We start from the raw sequence: 23,060 nt of genomic DNA on the forward strand, positions 1-23,060 counted from the left end.
AATCACTTCTCCGTTTACTGGCTTTTTTTTATTCCTATGGTAAGATGTCTAATCTCATCTATTGCCCAATTTAGTTTAAGATAATAGGTCAGTATATACTTGATGTTACAAATGGTACAAATATGTATGCATTGTGGAGTTTGAGAATAAAAAGTCTTTTTTAAATCTAAGAATTTATAAATCAGGGACGCCTGGGTGCTTCAGTGGTTGGGCATCTGCCTTCGGCTCAGGAATGATCCCAGGATCTGGGATCAAGTTCCACCATGAGCTCCTTGCAGAGGGCCTGCTTCTCCCTTTGCCTGTGTCTCTGCCTTTCTCTCTCCCTTTCTCTCTCTCTTGAGTGAATAAATAAAATCTTAAAAAAAAAAAACCACAAAGAATTTATAAATCAGAGCTGTTTAAACCTAGTCTTCCGGTGATGGGCACTGAGGAGGGCAGTTGATGGGATGAGCACTGGGTGTTATACTATACGTTGGCAAATTGAATTTAAATTTAAAAAAATTAACCTATTCTTCTGGTTGTGGTAGACTTTAGATTGTTAATCTTTTTATTTTTCAACACTATTTTCACTAGCACCCCTTCTATGATTGATTTTATAGCTTATTTTAGTTCACACCTGCCAGTGTTTTAGTCCAACCTAGCTCAAAACAGAGAACCATGATCAGCCTGAGTAATCAACCTGAGACATTAACATGTGTAGCTCACCTCAAAAAATGGATTTGAGAAAAAAAAAGAAAAAGAAAAAGAAATGGATTTGAGAGTAAAAGGGTGGGGAGAAAAAAAGGAAGTATTTAGGGAAGAGATGAAAGTTATTAAAATGGCTCAATTCAATCTAACAAGTTTTATCGGGTGCAAAACTATGCTAGTCATTTTAGTAATGCCAAAATAAGCAAGAGTCTGCCATCAGGGAATCTAGCGTATGAGGTGAAGAAGTGGTGCATAAATTACTAAAGTATCATGCAGAGTACATAAAGGAAATACAAGGAGAGGGGGAACAAGTACCATTAATCAAGGACATTTTTAACATGTCAGAGGCAGTCACATATCTTAACGACCCCTCCAAAACTTCCAGGTAAGCTGAGGGAGGCTAGGGAAGTTGTTCAAGGTCATCCAAGCTAGAAAGCGTACACTGGCCTTTGTCCCCAGCCCACGTTCCGAAGCCTAGGCTCCTTTCAGGACGTCACTAAGAGGGAGATCAAGGAGTGGAAAGGGAGGAAGCCGTGCCTGGATACTCCTAGCTGCGGTGGGGGAACAAAGAGACCAGGGAAGCCGTTCGGGCGGCGTGTGAGGTGGGCCTTGAAGCATGGACCGGAGACTGGGCGGGCCCGTGTGGGGAGGAGGGCGGGACGTTCAGCCGCAGAAGTAAGGGGAGCGGCTGGCACATCTCCCAATTCTTCGACTGGAGGAGTCGATCGGGGCTGGGACACTAACGTCCGGTGGGTCGTTTCCTCTCCGCCCCACCCCAGGCTTATTTCTGTAACCGGAAAAATCTCAATGTTTTAAAAGCGACCACCGAGTCCCTGGCACGGTGGGCGGAATCCTGCCGGCGCCCCTGACACACCCCCTCCCTCCCGGCCCCTCAGCCAGGCCGCCGCCACCTGGCGGGCGTTCGTCCCCGGGAAGGGCGCTCACCCCCGCGGGCTTTGCGCCTGCGGCCGCCGGGGCCGAGCGGGGGCCGAGGGGGCCGAGGGGGCCGAGGGGGCCGGGCCGGGGCAGCCCCGGCGGGGGCGGCGCGGGGCGGCGCGGCGCGGCGCGGCGCGGGGCGGGGCGGGGCGGCGCGGCAGGCGCACCTGCCCGGAGCGGCGGGGCGGCCGGCGGCTGCGCGGACCGACGTGCCCCCCTCCTTCCACTCCCGCCTTGCCGTGTGTTTACGTGGAGACGAAGATGGCGGCGGCGGTGACGGCGTTCCCCGGGCGGCGGAGGGCGGTCAGCCAGTGAGCGCGGAGACTGGTTCCACGCCGGGCGGGGGGGGCGCCGGCCCGGCCCTGCTCCCGAGGCGGCGGGGCTTGCTGTCCCACCTCCCTCTGCATCGACCTTCCGTTTTTACCCCGGACCCACTCCCTGTCTTCCCCCAGCCTTCCCGTCAGAGGCCATGGAGGACGAGGAGAGACGGAGGAAGCTGGAGGCCGGCAAAGCGAAGGTAAGACACCCGGAGGCTGCTGGGGCCCGCGGGGGGAGGCGGTGGCCGGAGAGGGGCGGAGAGGGCCTGGGAAGCCGAGGTCGCCGCAGCCGCGGCTCGCTGCCCGGCCGGGAGGTGCCGCAGGACCCGAATTTTCCCTTTGCGCTCTTCTCCTTTTCCCAGCTGAAAACGCTTGGTGTGACCACCTAGCGGGTGAGACTTCCGTGATGATTGGGTGGTGTGGCTTCTCCCCGGTGAATGCCCAGATAAGACCCTTCCCTTCCTGCCTTGCCGTAAGCTGGGATTCATTGCCTCTCACCCTCCAGCCTTTCAGTGTTTGAGGGAGCTCTCGCCTAGCGCAGGCGTTGTGCTTCAGGGTGGGACCGAGGGCTCTTTATTGGGGGCGGTTTGTGCGTCGGTCACCACTTAGCCTTCGGGGCACGCTGGCACTCGTGGGGACGTGATGGGCCTGTGACAGCTGCCTTAGCGGCGGCCTCCGTGTGCCACAAGTGCCAGCGCTGGAGTTGGCGCCGGGGCGTTTGTGGAGACGCGGCTTTCCGTGCCGGCGTTCGCAGGTCTTTGTCATGGCTTGCGCTCCTGTGTCGTGTGGAGCCGTAGTGCAGTCCGCACCCAGCTGCGGGGACGAAAGGTACCACGTTCTAAGCAACGCCCACTCGATTCCTGCTTTCGGTGATCGAATCGTTATGTACGTTCCAGGGAGTCCGTATCGTATGTCTGCGTGAAAGAAAGAAAGAAAAAAAAAAAACCTGTGAAGCAAAGGATACCTGACTATAAACAGATACTCCTCACCGACCTTCGTGAAAAATTTGATAGACAAGACCTAAATTAAATAGCATATTTCTTTTAAAAATTACATATTCGAGTCTGTCTTCTAGCTGGTCTCAAAGCCCCCCCCCCCCCCCCCCAATCCTCCGTTATGACGACGTTATCTTTTATAGATTATATACCGTCTCATTAGAGATAATTGTTAACAGTCATACTTGGACCACAATTAAATTATAATATAGTTAATTGTTGTTTTTTCTTTCTTCCTCTCTTTTCCTTCCTCCAAATAAATAAAAGGGACAGGGGTCCATGATTTCAGTAATCATTGAAGGGCTATACTGCGGAGATGCGGTAGTAGATGCTCAACCCAAGTTTCTTAGATGAGTATGCATATAACCCAGCTTCATATTTCTGAAATACAGTTGGCTTTCCCGTAAGTTCCTTCTATCTGAGATCAAAGCTTGAGAGCTTTTATGTTACCAGGTAGATTATTACTTTAAAATCTGTAAGTGGAGGAAAAGGGGAATCAAGATATCTTAAGAAGCCCAGAGTTGCTTACATTTCTGCAACCTGAAAGTCTGAGCAAGCTCTGAATCCAAAAAGGTGGATAAAGTGTGTGCCTCCTTTGAAGGCATTGATGTTCTAATTAGACATTTCGTTAATTCAAAGTTTGGATTGCCTGCCCCCAGAATTATCTTCCTAAAGATATGTACAAAGTAGTCCTACAAAATATTCTTTGCTTTGGACAACATGTATAACAGGATTTATTTAAATTGATTTGGCCAAAAAAAAAAAATTCTAGTTTGTGTGTGTGTGTGTGTGTGTGTGTGTGTGTGTGTGTTTGTCTGTCCTTCAGTACTCTGCTTATGGAGTGAAAATCTTTTTCCTTTAATAGTCACTTATATTGTAGAGGATTATTGTCTTCTGGAGTTGAGCCCAGTTTTTCTAGTGAGAAATAAATCTGTCAGATCTATAAGGCAAGATTTCTTTGCTGGAACATTAGCTGTACAATATAAAAACCCTGGAAACAAGGAGAGAATTAGAATCATTGTTTTCAGATCATGTGAATGCATCGGAATATTATGCAGCCATTAAGATTGATGGCCAATAAAAATATGAAAAATAGAATGAAAACAGCATCATCAAAATTAGTGTATATATTATTGTTCTAACTTGTGTGCTTTTAGATTAGGACTTAAAAATTTTGTAATGTAAAGTCATTCAGCAAGCTTATATTGAACTCCTGTTTTATACCAACAGTTGGAAATTTAGAGATGGTGACAGTCTCTGTTCTCGAGTTGCTCACAGTTTAGTGGGAGAGACAGACACTGGGTAATATGCACAGTGAGAGAAGAGGTACAGGAGGATTTGGGGTGAATTTTTCATTTGTAAAAGTGTGTTAAATGTTGCTACCTTGCTTTTTAAGACTACAGAAAAGGCTCTTGATATTAATGCAGCCAGTCATGGTACCTACCCCATAGTAGGTACTCAAATATTTGCTTAATGAGTGAATGAGTAGAATGACTATGAGTCGTTCATAGGTACTACTTTATTAGAATGTTGTAATTTAATAGCAGTAATTCTCTTAATTGGAAGTCTGTTATTGATGGCATCAGAAATCACTTACACTGATGATTTCTAAAGCTTATTTAGAAACTTGGCTTTCTGAATGTCTTGTTTATTCACTGAACTTAAATATTGTATTTGATAATATAATTTTATGAACCATAGCTTTTTAATTTTTCTCTTGGTGCTTGGTAAGCTGATCACTGAAAAATTTGCTGTATGTATTTAGATCTTATAAATGATTATTGTTTTTAAGGTTTGTATGCAGCATAGTATATAAAATAGCAACAAAAATTGCAATGATAGAATAAATTCTGGTACATGTGGCCATTAAAATAATGCTATAAAGATTTTTTCAATTGGAAAAATGTCCATAAATAATGCCAGGTTAATAAGAATGTTACCATATAAAGTCTATGTACATACCTATATATATATGAAGACACTGGAAAAAAAATGCACTAAGATGTAAATGATGGTTATCTCTGGGTGGTGGGTTATTGGCAATTTTAATTTTCTTTACACTTTTAGTATTTTCCAGATTCTCTACAGCATTTTTTAGGATCAGTAAAAATGTTTAAATGCTATTTTTAAATACAGTAAAAGCTTATCGAATAGAGTATGATGAAGAACTCATTATACTGTATGGTTATTATAGAGAATTTAAAAAAATGAAGTACAAAAAAGGTAGGTTTTCTAAGGGCTCTCACTTTGGTGTACTCCTGCAACTGTAATTCGTATTCCAGTGTTGCTTGTGTTCCATAGTTGGGAGGCTGAATTATTAGACTTGCATGGACTTCCTTTCTGTTTTGTAGTTCTTTTTTCCTTGCTGTTCTCATTGCCGTGGTCATGTTCGTCTTGCCTTACTCCATCTCCTCTGACTCTTTTGCTAATTTGTTTTAGATTGCTGTAACTGGAGAACTTAGTGAATTTGATAGGATGGTTTATAAAAATCAGAGCCAGTGGAGTGCAGTGAGTGGGCTTTAGGACAGTTCAGTTTCTCTACTTGTTGGTTTTTTGGTTGCAGTTGAGTCCTCAGCTACTTCCTCAGTGTTAATGTAGCAAGAAGCCTGACCCAAGGAGATGGTGAATATTTTCAGAGCTGGACTAACCCCATTTACGAGGTGCTGATGGGGATGGGACTACACAGACTGGCTTTGTGTTAAACTACTTTAAATGACTTCATTCTTTTCCAAGTGAAATTATTTACACTTATATAAAGAAAGTATTTTAATATTAGTGAACAAAATTAGAAAACAGTTGGGTAATTAGTATTATTAATCACTGTTATTACTCCTGTAAATTCACATTGGGTATACTTAACATTTTATTCAACATTCTATTCATGTACCAGAATTCAGTAAAACCAAAGTTTTGCACCAGCCATCCAGCATTGTATATAATTGGCATTATTTGTTGAATAATTAAGATTTTTGCCTATTGCATTCAGTAAGTATTTATTGTATGATTTTTATTTAATGAGCATTTTCTGTTTGAAAAGTAGTGCCATTTGTATGCAAAAAAGGACAGGGCTCTATGGAAGCTCTGTGTTAGGTTATTGATAGCTGAGCTTTTTAATTACTGTTTCCACTGAATAGACAAAGTTACTTCTGCTGCAAAATTGTTCCTTGCTTAATTCAGATACATTGCTCCACCACTAAGCAAATTGCTCTTCATCCTTGTTTCTTTAAAACTTTCTAGTTTTTTTCTTTTTTGAATAAGTACAATCCGGGAATCAATAGTTGCATGCTCTGCCACTGAGCCAGCCAGGCACCCCCCAAACTTTCTAGTTTTTTATTCTTATATGTGACATAATACTTAGCTTTCAAAGTGGATACAGCAGTTTGATACCTTCATCATCATTTTTTTTCCATCATCATTTATTGTAACAGTTGTGTATTGTCTCTGACTTAAAAACTAATTCATGAACTTTAGGCTTTATTGAAAAAACAAAACAAAACATGGTTTTTAGATTATGAGCTTTAGGAGGGGTAATATAGAGGAAAGAATGAGCAGAATAGGCTTCTTAAAGTGTATAATGAACAAAAGTTTCTACGGCAAATCCAAGAAATAGCAGGAAATGGGTGAAAGAGCCATAAGATCCAATGAAGAGAGATTCTATGGTGAGAGGTCTATGGTGTCCTGTCAGTGAAACTGAAAGTTGAATGAGCACCTGGAAGAGAGGAAGTGACAAAGATAGGATATATCCAAGTAACTAGAATATGACAAGATTGGGTAAGAATTCTTTTTAAACAAAAACGCCTCTTATTTTTATATGTGAAGCTTGTAGGAAGAGCTCAACTATGACAGTAAAATAATCTATTATAGGCTACTAATTATTGAAATGTAAGTAAATTTCTAATATGGAACTAGAAAAAGTTCTCTGGTAAATTAAACATTAAATGATAAGGAACATCACATTTCTTTAAGATTCCACTAAAATTGAAATTAGTCATCTTATTTCATTGGTTAACAGCTGTTTAAAAGTTTTAATTTGGAGGGATCCCTGGGTGGCGCTGCGGTTTGGCGCCTGCCTTTGGCCCGGGGCGCGATCCTGGAGACCCGGGATCGAATCCCACGTCGGGCTCCCGGTGCATGGAGCCTGCTTCTCCCTCTGCCTGTGTCTCTGCCTCTCTCTCTCTCTCTGTGTGACTATCATGAATAAATAAATAAAATCTTTAAAAAAAAAAAAAAAGTTTTAATTTGGAAAAACTTCAGATTTTATAAAGGTTGTTTTGCATCTGGGGTATATATATGTGTGTGTGTGTGTGTGTGTGTGAGAATTTATAATACAACTATTTGGCATACTTTTAGAAAAGGCACTAGGACTTCGGAGACATTTATTTGCTTATTTGTTCAGCTGACATTTTTGAACGCCTATGACTGCAACTATGGACTTTTACTTAGCAAGCATGTATTTAAATTACCACAAATTCTGTGCATTATTGTCTATGAGAATAATCCTGTTGCAGGACATGAATCTCAACAGGTGTTTTGGAGAATAAATAAGATAGTGATTGAGAACTTTTCAAGTTCTGGTGCTACATGTTAAAAAGCTATGATTTTTTTTAAATTGAGATGAAATTCACATAACAAAAATAAACGTATAAAAATGAATAATTCAGTGGCATTTAGTAAATACATAGTTTGCAACCATCAATTCCATCTAGTTTCAAACATTTTTATCATCCCAGAATAAAACCCTGTACATTAAGCAGATACTCTTAATTCCTTCCTTCCCCCAGTCCCCAGCAACCACCAGTCTTTCTGTTTCTGTTTGATGTACCTACTTCAGATATTTCTTAAAAATGGAATCCTATAATATTTGACCCTTATTGTCTGACTTTTTTCACTTAGTATAATGTTTTCAAGGTTCATCCATTTTGTAACATGCATCCATACTTCATTCCCTTTTATGGCTGAATAATAATCCATTATAGCACTTATTACATTCTGTTTATTCATTCACTGGCAGGCATTTGAGTTTTTCCCATTATTTGGCTATTATGAATAGCAGTGCTATGAACATACATATATATATATATATGTGTGTGTGTGTGTGTGTATATATATATATATATTTGAATACCTGTTTTCTTTCTCTTGGGAATATACCTAGCAGTGGAATTGCTGGATCATAAGGTAATTCTGTGGTTTTTGAAGAACTGCCAAACTGGTTTTCCACAGCAGCTGTACCATTTTACATGTCTACCAGCAGTGTATGAAGATTCTAGTTTCTCTGTATAACCACCAATATTTGTTGTTTTCTGTTTTTAAATTTTTTTTTTTATTGTAGCTGTTCAGGTGTGTGGAAAGTGGTATCTCACATGTTTTAACTTGTGATTTCCTAATGACTGAGAGATGTTGAACATCTTTTCATGTATTTTTGGGCCATTTGTCTTCTTTGGAGAAATGTCTATTCAAGTCCTTTGCCCATTTTCTAATTGGATTGTTGCCAGTTGTTATATTAGTTATTATTATTTATCATATGCATTTTTTCTACATACAGAGAAAGAATACTTGTGCATGGGCAGATGGGAGAGAGGCAGAGAGAACCACACATTCCACACATTCACACATTCAGATAACCACAGGATTATCTTTCATCTTGTTTTTTTTTTTTTTTTTTTTGAGACTTCTGGGCTCTTCCAAAATTTAAACTGTTGCTTTGAATAATAGGTTCTTAGTAAATTGATTAGAGCATGATGCTAAAGTTTGATTTCTGTGTGGGCCATTGAGTCATTCCATTCCATGGCCAGCTGTTTTACAAGTGCATGCAGTTGGTCTGGGGGCACCTGTTGGGTTTTTGGCTTGATCATTACCAATCCATTTTTGTTGTGAGAACAAAATAACCCAGTCTTGTTCAGTAACAAAAAGGCCTATCCTTTTCATATGTGAACATAATCGATTACCAGTATTTCACTAGTATAACATATTTTTGTTGTCCTGTTGACTTCCCTTTTACTTATAGTGTTTTTGTGGTCGTAGGCACCAAAATAAGGACACTCAATGCTCATCTTGCATGCTGCATAAAGTTTTGGTTGATTTGCACATGGATTTAACACTATTCATTATTCTAGAATAAGTTATTTATTTAAATCTATAGATTCTTTTGTATCATGAAAAATTCCTTTATCCTCTGTTCATGAACAGTATCATGTCTGTTTCAAGTTGCCATCAGGGTTGTGATTGTTATACTGTTCATTTAGATTTTTGTGTGGTCTAAACAATTTTCTGTAAGCCTTTTTTCCTCCCGTTTGAGGGATCTTTTCTTAAAGCCCCCGAAGTCACCAATTTGACTCGTAAGAACTACACTAAACTTTACTACTCAAAACCCTAGTCTGTAAGATTTCAGTTTGTAAATTTTATTGATTGAATAGGTTCCCTGGTTTACAGATCTCTGAAAAACAGTATAAAAAATCTAGAATCACTTTCTTGCTCTCCCTTTTTTCCTTCTCTTTATACCAAACACACTTCAAAATTCCTTGTTCACTAAGAATCATTTATTGTGAGCTCTGTGATTATGCTGTATTTATTTCTTAGGAGTCTCACTTTTATTCAAGTTGATATTATCTTATTGTTTCCCCAGGGAAAATAGATAGGGTTAGGGACCAGTTATAACTAAAAATACTTGTTCTCTATTTATCAAAATTCAGATTTAACTTATGAAAGTAAATGAGGGAGATCCATGGGATTGCAGTATGCTTAGGGGCAGTCATCCCAGTGAGTTACCACACCATTTATGGTCTGTTGACTGTGTATACATATGTTGATTTCTTTTATTTTTTATTTTTTATTATTTTTTACTTTTTAAAAAAATTTTTTAGCCCATATGTTGATTTCTTAAGTCAAATAATTAAGTACATGCTCTAAAGGGCAAAGTCATAGAACATATATAAAAACTGCATTAGCAAATATCTGCTGGAAGTTTATGAAATACCGGATTTTGTAATGTTATTTTTTTAGGGACACCTGGCTGGCTCAGTGGTTGAGCATCTGCCTTAAGCTTGGCGTGATCCTGGGATCTGGGATCCAGTCCTGCATTGGGCTCCCTGCAGGGAGCCTGCTTCTCCCTCTGCCTGTGTCTCTGTTTCTTTTTCTCTGTGTGTCTCTCATGAATAAATAAATAAATCTTTAAAAAAAAAAAAAAACTTTTTTATTCTTAGACAACTTAAAGATATTGGAAGTATTTCCAGTACTTTTATGTAAAATCTTTTACACTTACCAAATTAATGTTTAAATTTTGATTTGCATAAATTTCTTTTATAATGAAAATACATGTCTGAACATTTTTACTCAGTGATTTCCCTTTAATACGAAAACTCTCACTTTTCCACTTCAACCAATAGCAATTTTTATAATAGAGATTGAAAAGAGGAGAAGATTCATTTGGGATATATATATTTATATGTGTATACCCACACATATTTATATATTTTTTAGTTGAGTATATATTTTAAATTCTAAGGGTAAAATCCAGTATAAGTAATTTTAGTAGGCCTTAGGGTTTTATATATATATATTTATTTATTAGAGTGAGAGAGAGCAGAGTGAGCAAGAGAGAACATGAGTGGGGGTGGGCAGAGGGAGAGGGAGAAGCGGGCTCCCTGCTCATGGGGGCTCAATCCGAGAACTCTGAAATCATGGCCTGAGCTGAAGGTAGACTTTTAACTGACTGCGCCATCCAGGCACCCCCGCAGGTCTCAGGGTTGTAATCTTAAGACAGGAAAGTCTGTATGCAGTCTTGTTTTCCTTTAGGATTTGAATTTAAGCATTTTTAAGGTTCTAGAGTTCTTTTTTATCTCAATGCTATCATATTTCAGAGGCCAAGTAGGTTATACATATTCAGAAAGCATCTCAGCTGAAAACCAAAGTCCTTTTAAGTATTTTGCAATTGCTTTCCTATATCCTGCAAACTCATAACCCAATCCCATTAATTTTTTTAATTCAGAATTTGTTTTGGGGCTCCTGAGTGGCTCAGTCAGTTAAGTGTCTGCCTTTCTGGCTCAGGTCCTGATCCTAGGGTCCTGGTGTCAAGCCCCTCAAGGGGCTCCCCGCTCAGTGGGGAGCCTGCTTCTCCTTTTCCCTCTGCCAGTCCCCCTGCTTGTGGTCTCTTGCTTGCTCTCAAATAAATAAATAAAATCTGTTTTAAAAAATATCTGTTTTATATTTAGCCTTTTTCTTTCCATTCTAATACCATTCACTACCCAGTAAAATCAGGCCCACTTTACCTCATCTTCTATTTGGTTTCCCTGGCACTCTCCTTTACTTTTTTGGATCCAACCAGTCATCACATTTTGCTGATTTTACCTCCTAAATATTTCTTGATTTATTCCCATTTCTGTTCCTATTTCGTTATCTCTCACTTGGACGATGGAAGTTTGACAGTGGAATAAAGAATATGAATTCAATAGTAATAGTAGCTACCAGTTATTGAGCACTTTCTAATGCAAGGCATTATGCTAAGGATTATATTTATTAGCTCATTTAATCCTTACAACTGTTCTAAGAGCTGAGGATACTGTTGCTATCCCTATTTTATAGGTGGGAAAACTGGAGACGTTAAGTAATTTGCACAGAGTCATAGTGACAGAGCAGGGGTTTAAATCCAGTCTGTCCAGGGGCACCTGGGTGGCTCAGTTGGTTAAGCATCTGCCTTTGACTCAGGTCATTATCCCAGAGTCCTAGGATCGAGCTGCTCAGGGGAGAGCCTGCTTCTCCCTCTCCCTCTGCTGCTCTCACTGCTTGTGGTGTATGCTACGTGATTTTTCCAAGTTGTTGTTATGAAAAGCAATATAATTGTAGTGGTTATGAGCTCAGACTAGACCAGATCATCTAGGATCAAATCATGGCACTGCCATTTTTTTAGCTTTGTGACATTACGCAAGTTCCTTAACTATTCTGTGCCTCTGCTCTCCATTTGGAAGATGAGAATAATAACAGTACCTGCCTTGGGGTTCTGAGAATTCAGCTAATACTTATAAAGTACTTAGAGGGCAGCCTGGGTGGCTCAGCTGTTTAGTGCTGCCTTTAGCCCAGGGCGTGATCGTGGAGACCCGGATCAAGTCCCACGTCAGGCTCCTGGCGTGGAGCCTGCTTCTCCCTCTGCCTGTGTCTCTGCCTCTCTGTCTGTCTCTCTCATGAATCAATAAATAAAATCTTAAAAATAAAAGTACTTAGAATATTGTCAGACTATGAGAAGTGTTCAAGAAGTATTAGCCATCATCATTATCCTTCTCATGCTGGAGCATAGAAGATTAAGGTATATAGCAGAAAATTAGATTGGAGAAATAGACTGGGATCAGATAATGAGAAGCCATAGGTGTTATTTAAAGTAGTATGGATTTTATCCTAAAAGTAGCAGAAAACTGTTAAAAGAATGTATATTTGATATGTTTAACCTCTGAAGAGGTTATTCCTTCCAAAAAATATATCCCGTAGTCAGGTAGATATGCTACCACCAGGTGGCAGTTCTGTTATTACTATATAGATGAAGCAGTAAAACCATTTTTAAAAAATTATAAAATATTGATTTGATTAATATAGCTAAATGTAAATGCAAATATCCTAATTCTAGTAGGACTTTTTTCTTTTCTTTCTTTTTTTAAACATTTATCTATTTGAGAAAGAGAGAGCTCACAGGAGTGTACAAGCAGGGGAAAGGGACAGAGGGAGACAGAAAAGGAGAATCTCTAGCAGAGTCCCTGCTGAGTGAGGAGCCCACCATGGGGCTTGATTCTGCAACCTTGAGATGGTGACCTGAAGTGAAAAACTAGATGCATAACTGACTGAGGCACCCAGGCATCCTGGGCTTTTTTATTTTCAAAAACCTAAGATTATTTAAGGAAGGAGAGAAAATAGAGTTATTATTATAAAGATAGATTTCAAAGGAAGGTAAATGAAATATAATTGGGCCTTATGGGAACCTGGAAAGGTATTTGGAATCAGTGCTGTTCTCTACATCATCTCTTATCTTTCATAATATCTGATATTCCCCTTTTTGCAGGTCAGCTTCCTTTGCCTGTACATCAGTTTACACATGACCAAAAATTATGAGATGAATTTCCAAGTCTGTCCTAGTTAATGAGGTTGTTTCTCAACTATATACTTAAAAAAAAAAAGAAAAGCAGGGGGGAGAAGACTTATTTAAGTAGTGGGAGCCTGTCTCTTCATAGAATAAGCACCTAGCCTAGTGATTCCCAAACTTTTTTGCACAACAGAAGCACCTAGGAAGCTTCAAACAATTTTGAATCCTAAGTCATACTCCAGCTCAAAATCAGAGTGTCTGGGGTAGAGTCAGAACTTTTTTTTTTTTGAGAGAGCAATTGAGTGTGGGAGTGTGGGTGGGGCAGAGGGAGTCCATGACCCTGAAACCCTGAAATCATGACCTGAGCCGAAATCAAGAGTCAGACGCCCAACCAACTGAACCACCCAGACACCTCTGGACTCACTATTTTTTTAAAAAATATTTATTTATTTAAGAGAGAGTAGGGGGAGGGGCATAGGGAGAGAATCTCAAGCGGACTCCTGAGCCAGAGGTCATGGTGCTCGATCTCACAACCCTGAGATCATGACCTGAGCTGAAACCAAGGGTCAGATTCTTAACTGACTGAGCCACCCAGGCACCCCGAAACTCACTATTTTTTAACGATCCTCAGTATGTAGTAGTGTTTCAGATCCAGTAACATCACTGTGTGATTGTGCAACACTGAGTGATTATACATGAACATGCATATGCCATCTACTTTCCTTGGTGTGCAACTGAAGAAGTAGGGATGATACATGTCAGCAAGAAAACTGGCTATGTTAGATATAGGGAAAAGTATTTGAGTCTGCAACATGACTAGCAGGTTTATAAGGTGAATTTTACATTATGGTTGATTTTAGGGATATTTGTAGATTGATTTTATTTATTTATTTATTTATTTATTTATTTATTTATTTATTTATTTAAAGATTTTATGTATTTATTCATGAGAGATGAGAGGGAGAGGCAGAGACACAGGCAGAGGGAGAAGCGGGCTCCATGCAGGGAGCCTGATGTGGGACTCGATCCTGGGTCTCCAGGATCTGGCCCTGGACTGAAGGTGGTGCTAAACCACTGAGCCACCTGGGCTGCCCTATTTATAGATTTATATGATTATTATATCATACACTGATTTTAGAATCCTGCATGTAAGATGCATCTCCCCTCTGTTATCTTTCTTTCTTTTTTTTTTTTTTATTATTTATTCATGATAGTCATAGAGAGAGGAGAGAGAGGCAGAGACACAGGCAGAGGGAGAAGCGGGCTCCATGCCAGGAGCCCGACGTGGGACTCGATCCCGGGACTCCGGGTTGCACCCTGGGCCAAAGGCAGGCGGTAAACCACTGAGCCACCCAGGGATCCCCTCTCTTATCTTTCTGGACATCTTTCTTGCCTCCTTGTTCCCTAATTCCAGGAGAAGAATTGAATTGACTTCTTTTCTCAAACTAGAGTGGCAGAAGAGACCTGGGTGTCATAGAAGGTAGGAGCCCTGGCTAATTTCTTCAGAAGAAGTTCTGCATACTTTAAAAATACCTAAATTAATTGTGATTCATCTACAAAAGAATAAATATAAAATGTATAGATAAGGGGCACCTGGGTGGCTCAGTTAGATATCCATGTCTTGATTTCAGGGTTGTGAGTTCAAGTCCACACCCAGTGTGGAGTCTGCTTAAGAAAAATGTATAGTTTTTTTGTATAGTCTACAAGAATTACCTTTATACTTGCTACCCAGCTTAAGAAATAGGCACATTCAAATACATTTGAAAATCTAATTCCAGGGATGCCTGGGTGGCTTGGTGGTTGAGCGTCTGCCTTTGGCTCAGGATGTGATCCCGGAGACCTGGGATCGAGTCCCACATCGGGCTCCCTGCATGGAGCCTGCTTCTCCCTCTGCCTGTGTCTCTGTCTCTCTCCCTGTCTCTCATAAATAAATAAATAAATAAAATTTTAAAGAAAGAAAAGAAAATCTAATTCCATCTCCTCCCCCTTGCCACTTCAGGTAACTACAGTTCTGAATTTTATCATAGCTTTGCTTTTCTGTATCACATATATATACATAAACTTTACTGGTTTTCCTGGTTTTGAAGTTCAAAACTTAATCATGTTGTAAGCAGTCTTTAGTGATTTGCTTTATGTTCAGTGTTATGTAGAGAATGTTCACTTCTGCATAGTTATTCCGTTATTGGAATTTTCCCTTAGTATCTTTGGCATTGGGTTGTCCAGGTTTCTTTTTGCTATTACAAACATTGCTGCTGAGTTAACTTTTGTCCATCTTCTGATACACAGCACATGCCAAGGGCTAGATGTGTGCAGATTGTGATCTCAAGGCCTGTCAGTTCTTGGGGAATAGTGACTGTGTTAGGAAAGGAAGCAGGAAGAATAAATGAAGCCAAAAGCAAACTATTACTTTTGTAATATATATAATTATATACCTCATTATATCACATAAATGATCTTGGACAGATATTCTTTAGAGCTGTTATGGACACTGGAAAGCTGACAGGATGGGCCTTTGACTAGATGTAGTAGTTCTTCCATTATTAAGTTGAGAATTCCTGCAAAAAGAAGGTACATATATCAGAAGGAATAGTAGTCTATAACCTATGGCTTATAAAGGAAACCTCAAGTGATAAACTGGCTTGTATTTATGTTGCTAAGAGAGATCATATCTTTTACAGATATACCTTGGTTTAAGGATTCTCCTTGGTAAAAGATGTACACTGCTTTTATTTACTTATAAAGAGATTAGGCTTTGTAATATGCAGAGACTATATAAAATTTGGACATAGTCCATTCTTCTCACTGTTTAAGTAACTGAGGTGACAGTGAAATGCAAGAGGCAGGTGGCATGTGCACAGTGAAGATGTGATGACCTGTCAGTGTTGGCAGTTACACTTACAAGGTTTGGTGATGGTGTCTGGCGAGGCTGATGAAAGTGCCTGGGTCCCAGGACAGCATATTCCTGGGCTCTGCCTTTTCTGTTTTTTAGAATGAGATTTGTGTTAGAATGAGATTTGTGTAGTTGTATTTTGTCATTTTAAAAAATGGTGATATTAATTTACAAGCCCATAGTAGTCTTACTAGCGAATATTGTTTACAGATCTGAGGGGGAGGGACACTGAAGATTTTTCAAAGAAGAAAACAATCACCCATAGTCTCAAGTCTCAACCCACAAGTAATCACTGTGGATTCTTTGTTTCTGTGTAAGTTTTTAAACTTAACTGGAATCATATTCTATGCAGTTTGAGCCTCATATTCCCCTGACTTTATGTTGAGAGCATTTTCTCACATTAAAATTTTTTGGGGAAACATTATTTTTGACAGTTACATTGTATGGTTGTGCAACAATGTAATCATGGGCCTGGTATACCATCTTTAAGGAAAAAATTTATATTAAATAATCTCTACACCTAGTGTGGGACTCGAACTCACAACCCCGAGATCAAGAGTCACATGCTTTTCTGACTGAGCCAACCAGGTTACCCCATCCTTTTTTTTTTTTTTTTTTTTTTTTTTTTAAGAAACTGCAGATGTTCTAAAGTTCTGAGGAATACTGCCTAAAATTATTGTTTAGTGATACCTCTTTTTTTTTTTTATTTTTTATTGGAGTTCTAGTGATACCTCTTTTTATAAAAAATATCTTTTTTTTATTCAACAAATATTCATTTGAGAACCAATGCACAAGCACTCTTCTAGACTTAAGAGTATTATGTAGGCTTTGATTTTGATTAAGAATCCATGCCCTCGGGACACCTGGGTGGCTCGGTGGTTTGGCATCTGCCTTTGGCCCGGGGTGTGATCCTGGAGTCCTAGGATCGAGTCTTGTGTCAGGCTCCCTGCATGGAGCCTGCTTCTCCCTCTGCCTCTGCCTCTCTCTGTGTGTCTCTGTGTCTCTCATGAATAGATAAATAAAATCAACAACAACAACAAAAAGAGAATCCCTGCCCTCCTGGAGCTTACCGTCTGGTTATTTGTTCTGAAATAAATTGACTTCATATAATCAGTAACATAGGTCTAGAACAGTATTTTGATAATTTTACATACTTATATTTGTTCTAAATACAAGAGTCATTCATTTTATTCTGCATCTGTCATCTTTTTTTGTTTGGGGTCATTTGGTAATAGATACTGTTTTTTGAATTGTTTTTCAGGCAGTGGTTTTTGTTTGATGTTTAAAAGAGGAAGTGGGGAGGGACAGCGGGAAAGGGAAGGGGAGAGTCCCAAGAAGGCTCCACACCCAGTACGGAGCCCAACACTGGGCTTAATCCCACAACCCTGAGATCATGACCTGAGCTGAAACCAAGAGCCAGACGCTTAACCAACTGAGTCACCAGGAGCCCTTCCAGCAATGTTTTTGGGTTTTTTTTTTTTTTTAAGACTCTTATAATGTAAAATTCTAGCTTCTCCTTCTTTATAAGTGAGAGTAGGAAGAGGAGAAGGGATAGGGAACAATTGAAAAAATTCTTCCAGAGAGCCCTTAAAACTGGAAGAAATCTTTATTTTTTTAAATTTGTTTGAGAGAGAGAGAGCATGCACACATGCATGTGTGAGTGGGGTGGGGGAGAGGGACAGGGAGAGAGAATGCAAGCAGACTCCCCACTGAGCATGGGGCCTAATGCGAGCTCAGTCTCATGATCCTGAGATCATGACCTGAGCTGAAATCAGCAGTTGGACACGTAACTGAGCCACCCAGGTGCCCCAAAACTTGAGAGAATCTTAAAACGTCCTTCGAATCTACCTTTTCATTGTACAATTGAAGAAATTGGGTTCTGCTGAGGTCAAGTGGCTTGTCCAGTGTCCTAAAGCTAGCTTATTATACTCTCTTCAGATGTAGCAATCCAGTACTCTATTACATGTAATCTGTATTCTTTTTGAAATATTATTTTCATTCAACAAATATTTGTGCCTACTATGTGCCATACAACGAAATGTATTAAAATATTCAAAATTAAAATGATTCCTTAGACTGCAGAATCTGTTTTCTTCTTAGACATGAAGGTGTTACAAAACTAACAAAAAATCTATATTGAATGAGATTATAGAGTAAATAAAAATATAAATAAAACTTGATGGCTCAATAATATAAAGTTCTGAGGTCTTTTCCCTATCTGATATTTTTGAGGCTATTTGGCATTATTATCTTCCAAGAGTTTGTGATACTGTTCGAAAATATGCTTCAGAGCATCCTTAAAATGTTGCTTTTGTCTTCTTTGCTTTTCAGTTGCCCTACATACAAATTGTCTTTGAGTCAACTGTTATAATCTTCTTTTTGTTTCCATAGTTAGGCCCCTGGAATTTTGTTGTAATAGTTTGTACAGCATTCTTGTGCAGCATTCATTAAGGAATATTAAAAAGGTTTAAAGGCAGCACTGACAAGTACACATAGTTAACATAATTAGAATTAATTAGGATTTCTTAAATTTTCTACAGCGAAAACATAGAAAATGGCTCAATTGATTACAGCTGTTTTTGGAAACTGGAGAGACTAGATAACATTTTAAAAATATTTTATCTCTTTTGGATTTGTGTGTGTATATTGTGTGTTTTCCCATCAGTTTTGTCAAAAAAGTATTTGTTGGTTTGGTGATTTCTTATATTCATGCCTTTAAACTTAGTGTTCTAGGATTTGAAGTATAATAACAAATGAGGGGATAGAAGGAACTCAGTGCATGGAACATAAATTGATATAATAGAAAAAAATGAATTTGGAGTCAGGTGATCTTGTTCTATTTTGCCGCTTCACTGATTATGATCTTAGGCAAATAAGATCTCAGCTTCCACGTTCTTTTTTCTAGTAGGATACTTCCTGACGTCTTCTGACATCCCCAACCAGATTTAGTCTTTACGTTGTAGGCTTTCTTTTGTACCTAAATGTTACCGTCAAAGCACTTTTTATTTCTTGAAATGATGTATTTCTGTTTTTATCTATATTTGTTTAATTTGTTCTTCTTACCTGGATTACAAATCAGAGGAATATGGTTTGTATCTGTTTGATTCATTACTTCCTATACCATCTGTACTGCCGTTAGCACAGTGCTGGATACATGATAGGCAGTTAGTAAATATTTTTAAAATAAATAAACTACTTAATACCTGTCACATGCCAACATATTTCCTTCACAGATAAAAACTCAAGAACCACATTTCCAATAGAAAGCCACCTTTGAGAAAATCAGGATAGGTGAAAATCAGGAAGCTCCCATACCACCTACTTAAAGATATATAGGAGTACTTTTATTTGTGAAATTGTATGCTAACTTTTATCTTACTTGCTTCTCACAACTCAGTGGAGTAATAGACTGACTGGCCTTAACTAAAAGATCCTACTAGTAGGACAGTGCATTTTGATTCATGTTTAGCACAATGCCTGGCACGTAGTTAACACTCAGTGAACACTTGATAAACAGGTTACAATTCATAGTTTTTTTTTAAGGGACACTATAAAAACTTGGCATGTTTTTATATAGCTCTTTTAAGTTCTTTATTTTACTGAGGTTGATTACTTACAAAGTTTTAAGTATTGAACTTGGGGAATAAATTATCAGTCATTTTTGTGTAGTAGTATATTCATGTGCTGGTCAGAGTGAGATATTTGTTTGAGATCTGAATCAGTTTTGAAAGACAAGTGTATATGGACATGATATCTTTCCAGTAAATCTTGCAACTATTTCTGTGCCTACATATGTTAACGTTTTTATAATTGGCTTCCAAATGACAAACACAGATGGCCGTAGTCTGAATTTTCAGCATGTTTTAGAATAAATGTTTTCCCAGTAATTTAAAGTGTATCATTTCAATATCAGATGATTACCTAATTGAGTAGTTTCTGATTTTTGTTTTTCTGCTCACTTGCCACTTTTCAGATTTAAAATAAAAATAGTCTAGATAGGTATAAGAAATCAGACTTATGGTATGATCTTACTCCTCTCATACTTTTATGAAATGGAATTCTTGCTGAAAAGCTGTTGTGGAAATTATATATTGATTTTTAAAATCAAAGTATAATTAACATGTAGCATTTATATTAGTTTCAGGTGTACAATATAATGATTCAACAATTTTATACATTTCTCATTGGTCATCAGGATAAGTGTATTCTCACTTGCCTTTATCTGTTTCACCCATCTCTTGTCTCTACCTCCCCTCTACAGTTTCATCTCTGTATTTGAGTGTCTTTTTTTTTTTTTGAGTGTCTTTTTATGTTTGTTTTGTTTTTTAAATTCCAAAGACAAGTGAAATTATGTTATTTGTCTTAGTCTGACTTACTGTGTTTAGTATAATGCCCTCCAAGTCTTCCCACATTGTCTCAAATGGCATGATCTCTCTCTCTTTCTTTTAGAGAGGTAGAGAGACGGAGGGAGGGGCAGAGGGAGAGAGAGAATCCTAAGCAGACTCTGCACCCAGTGTGGAGCCTGACTCAGACTTGATCCCATGACCCTGAGACATGACTTGAGCTAAAATCAAGTTAGACACCCAACCAGCTAAGCCAGTGGCACAATCTTGTTTTTTTATGGCCGTATAATATTCCATTGTCTATATATAGCACAACTTCCTTATCCATTTGTCTATCAGTGAACTCTTAGGTTGCTTCCATATCTTGCTTATAGTAAATAATACTACAATAAACATGGGGGTGTAAGTATCTTTTTAAATTCATGTTTTCATTTTCTTTGAGTAAATATAGTGGAAGTACTGGATTACATGGTAATGCTATTTTTAATTTTTTGAGGAATCTCCATACTGTCTCACAATGGCTGCATCAATACACACTCCCAGCAGCCACCCAAAAGGGTTTTCATTTTCTCCACATCCTCAGCAACACTTATTTCTTGTGTTTTTGATTTTAGTCATTCTGACAAGGAGTAGAGTGATAGCTCAGTGTGGTTTTGATTTGCATTTCCTTGATGATGAGTGTAGCTTTTTATGCATCTGTTAGCCATCTATGTCTTCTTTGGAGAAATGTCTATTCAGAACCTCTGTTCATTTTTTAGTCAGATTGGTTTTTTTTCATGTGGAGTTGCTTAGTTCTTTATAATTTTTATGAAACAGAACTCTTGCTAAAAAGCTATTTTGGGCATTATTTTTGAGAATTAGGTGTCTGGTTTTGTTTTGTTTTGCCTGATGGAGGAAGAGATGGTGAGAGGGATTATTTTTTGTTTAAAATCATTTAATTGCTGATTTTAATTCTAAGATCATGAAACTTTTCTACATAGTAGAATTAGATATGCCTGTTATATCATAATTGCCTTGTTTATGGAACAGTGCTTAAAATGTTTTTTTTGGTGGTGACTTTTCTGTAAAAGATAAGGTTTTTTTTTTCCACTCAACATGTATTCTTTTAGTACTGTTCCGGACTTTAAATATATAGCAATGAATGGAACAAAAGTCTTTATTTTCATACTGTTTACCTTCTGATTAATTGTTCTGAAAAAATAGTATAACTTTGTATAATCAGTAAAAGGCCTAAAACAGTGTCTAGTAATTTTATGTTCTGAGAAAGTGATTTGCTCTAAACATTGTAATAAAACCATTCTATCTTTTTCAAAATTTTTATTTATTTAAGTAATCTCTATTCCCAATGTGGAATTTGAACTCACGACCCCAAGATCAACAAGAGTTTCATGCTCCTCTGACTGAGCCAGCCAGATGCCCCAGGAACCCTTCTACTTTTTATTCTCTATTAATAACTTTTTCATTTTGTTTCATTTAGTAATGAATGCTTTAGAGGTGTTTATTTAAAAATCAAACTTTTAAAAATACAGTTTTAGTTTTCTCCTTTTTTACATATTTGTACATATAAATATATGTACAATATAATCTAACAAGTTGAAATTTTAAACAGAATATTCATCTTTGTCTTTATATTCTCTGCTATCTGGGTATGTTTTCTAACACAGACAACATGGAATTTTAAGAAGTTTCTGAAGTTGAACTTACATATCAAGAATGTTACTATTATTAATATTTTTCTTGGTTTTACGTCCTCCGTGAGGGATCTTTTTAAATGATGTGCCTAGACTTTTCATTCTATTTACAGATAATATGTAATAGTGTTTCAGTTGGTTTATTTTTAAGAATGATTTTACTGTCCTCCAAAGTAGTTTAAATGCATTCCAGCAGCTTAATAATGTACAAATAGAGGCAACTGGTCTTACATCTGTTCCTTAAGACAGACATAAAGTAGGGTAACAGGCCAGTTGCTAAATAACTGGGAATAGTTTTTAATGTGATATATTTTACATTCTTCAGGATCAGCAATTGATTAGATATTTCTGACTTGTGAGTTAGATGTCTTTAAGTGATCACTACTACATAGCTGTATCCTTTTTATCACCTGCAACAGACAAAATAAATATAAAATATGCTGTGTTATTCTATAAGCTCTGGTATTTGTCACATATTTTGATAGCTAATAATATCTATGTCATTATTAATATTGTTTTAATACTTCGTAGCATAAGAAATTTGTTGGCCATCTTTGTGCTTGGTCATATAATTAATTATATAATTAATACACTGGTAGTAGATTTCCTTCTTTTAAGGCACAAAGGGACTTATACCTGTTCTTACGCTTTTGTTCTCTAAATGATCAAGTAGCTCAAATTAAATTTAAGAATTGGTGACTAGTAGTTGCTTCATGTAAAATTTAGAAAATTTGTTCCATAAGAAAGGAAATTTCAAATGAGCATAAAGAAAAATACCAGTAGTCTCCAATCTAGAGAGATACCAAAGTTGTAGTTATATTCTTCCAGAATTTATCTATGCCTTTTGAAGTCTCTGAGCCTCAGCCCTGCTTGTCTTTGTCGAAAGAGATGCACACCATTTTCCTTTTATTAAAAAAGATTCTATTGCAATATTATTTTATATATACGACTGTGTCATAAACAGCTTTATTTTTCACATATATTTTTATATAAACATCTTTATTATTATGGATGATATATGTTAACATTATTTTAGTTGAGTTAATCCAGTGTTGCCCAAAGTATATAATGCATACTTCCGATTTTTTGTGGTGATAAGGTATTTTAGGTGATACTCTGATCCAATATTAAATAATAG

At 37.9% G+C, this 23,060-nt stretch overlaps 1 protein-coding gene across 11 annotated transcripts in view; it reads left to right on the top strand.

The window, feature by feature from the left end:
* Positions 1–1,327: 1,327 nt before the first annotated feature.
* The window catches only part of AKAP9 (A-kinase anchoring protein 9), a 150,724-nt gene continuing 128,991 nt past the window's right edge, over positions 1,328–23,060 (top strand). For 8 of the 11 annotated variants that reach the window (XM_072764250.1, XM_026003740.2, XM_026003739.2 and 5 more), the window contains exon 1: positions 1,958–2,140. In XM_072764250.1, the coding sequence (XP_072620351.1) occupies positions 2,093–2,140 (48 nt within the window). In that variant the 5' untranslated portion in view covers positions 1,958–2,092. Of the gene's footprint in view, positions 1,437–1,900; positions 2,141–23,060 lie in introns of those variants that run through there. The other 3 variants (XM_072764244.1, XM_072764246.1, XM_026003738.2) reach the window with 3 other exon arrangements.

The sequence above is a fragment of the Vulpes vulpes genome, chromosome 7 (assembly GCF_048418805.1).
Source record: "Vulpes vulpes isolate BD-2025 chromosome 7, VulVul3, whole genome shotgun sequence".
NCBI lineage: Eukaryota > Metazoa > Chordata > Mammalia > Carnivora > Canidae > Vulpes > Vulpes vulpes.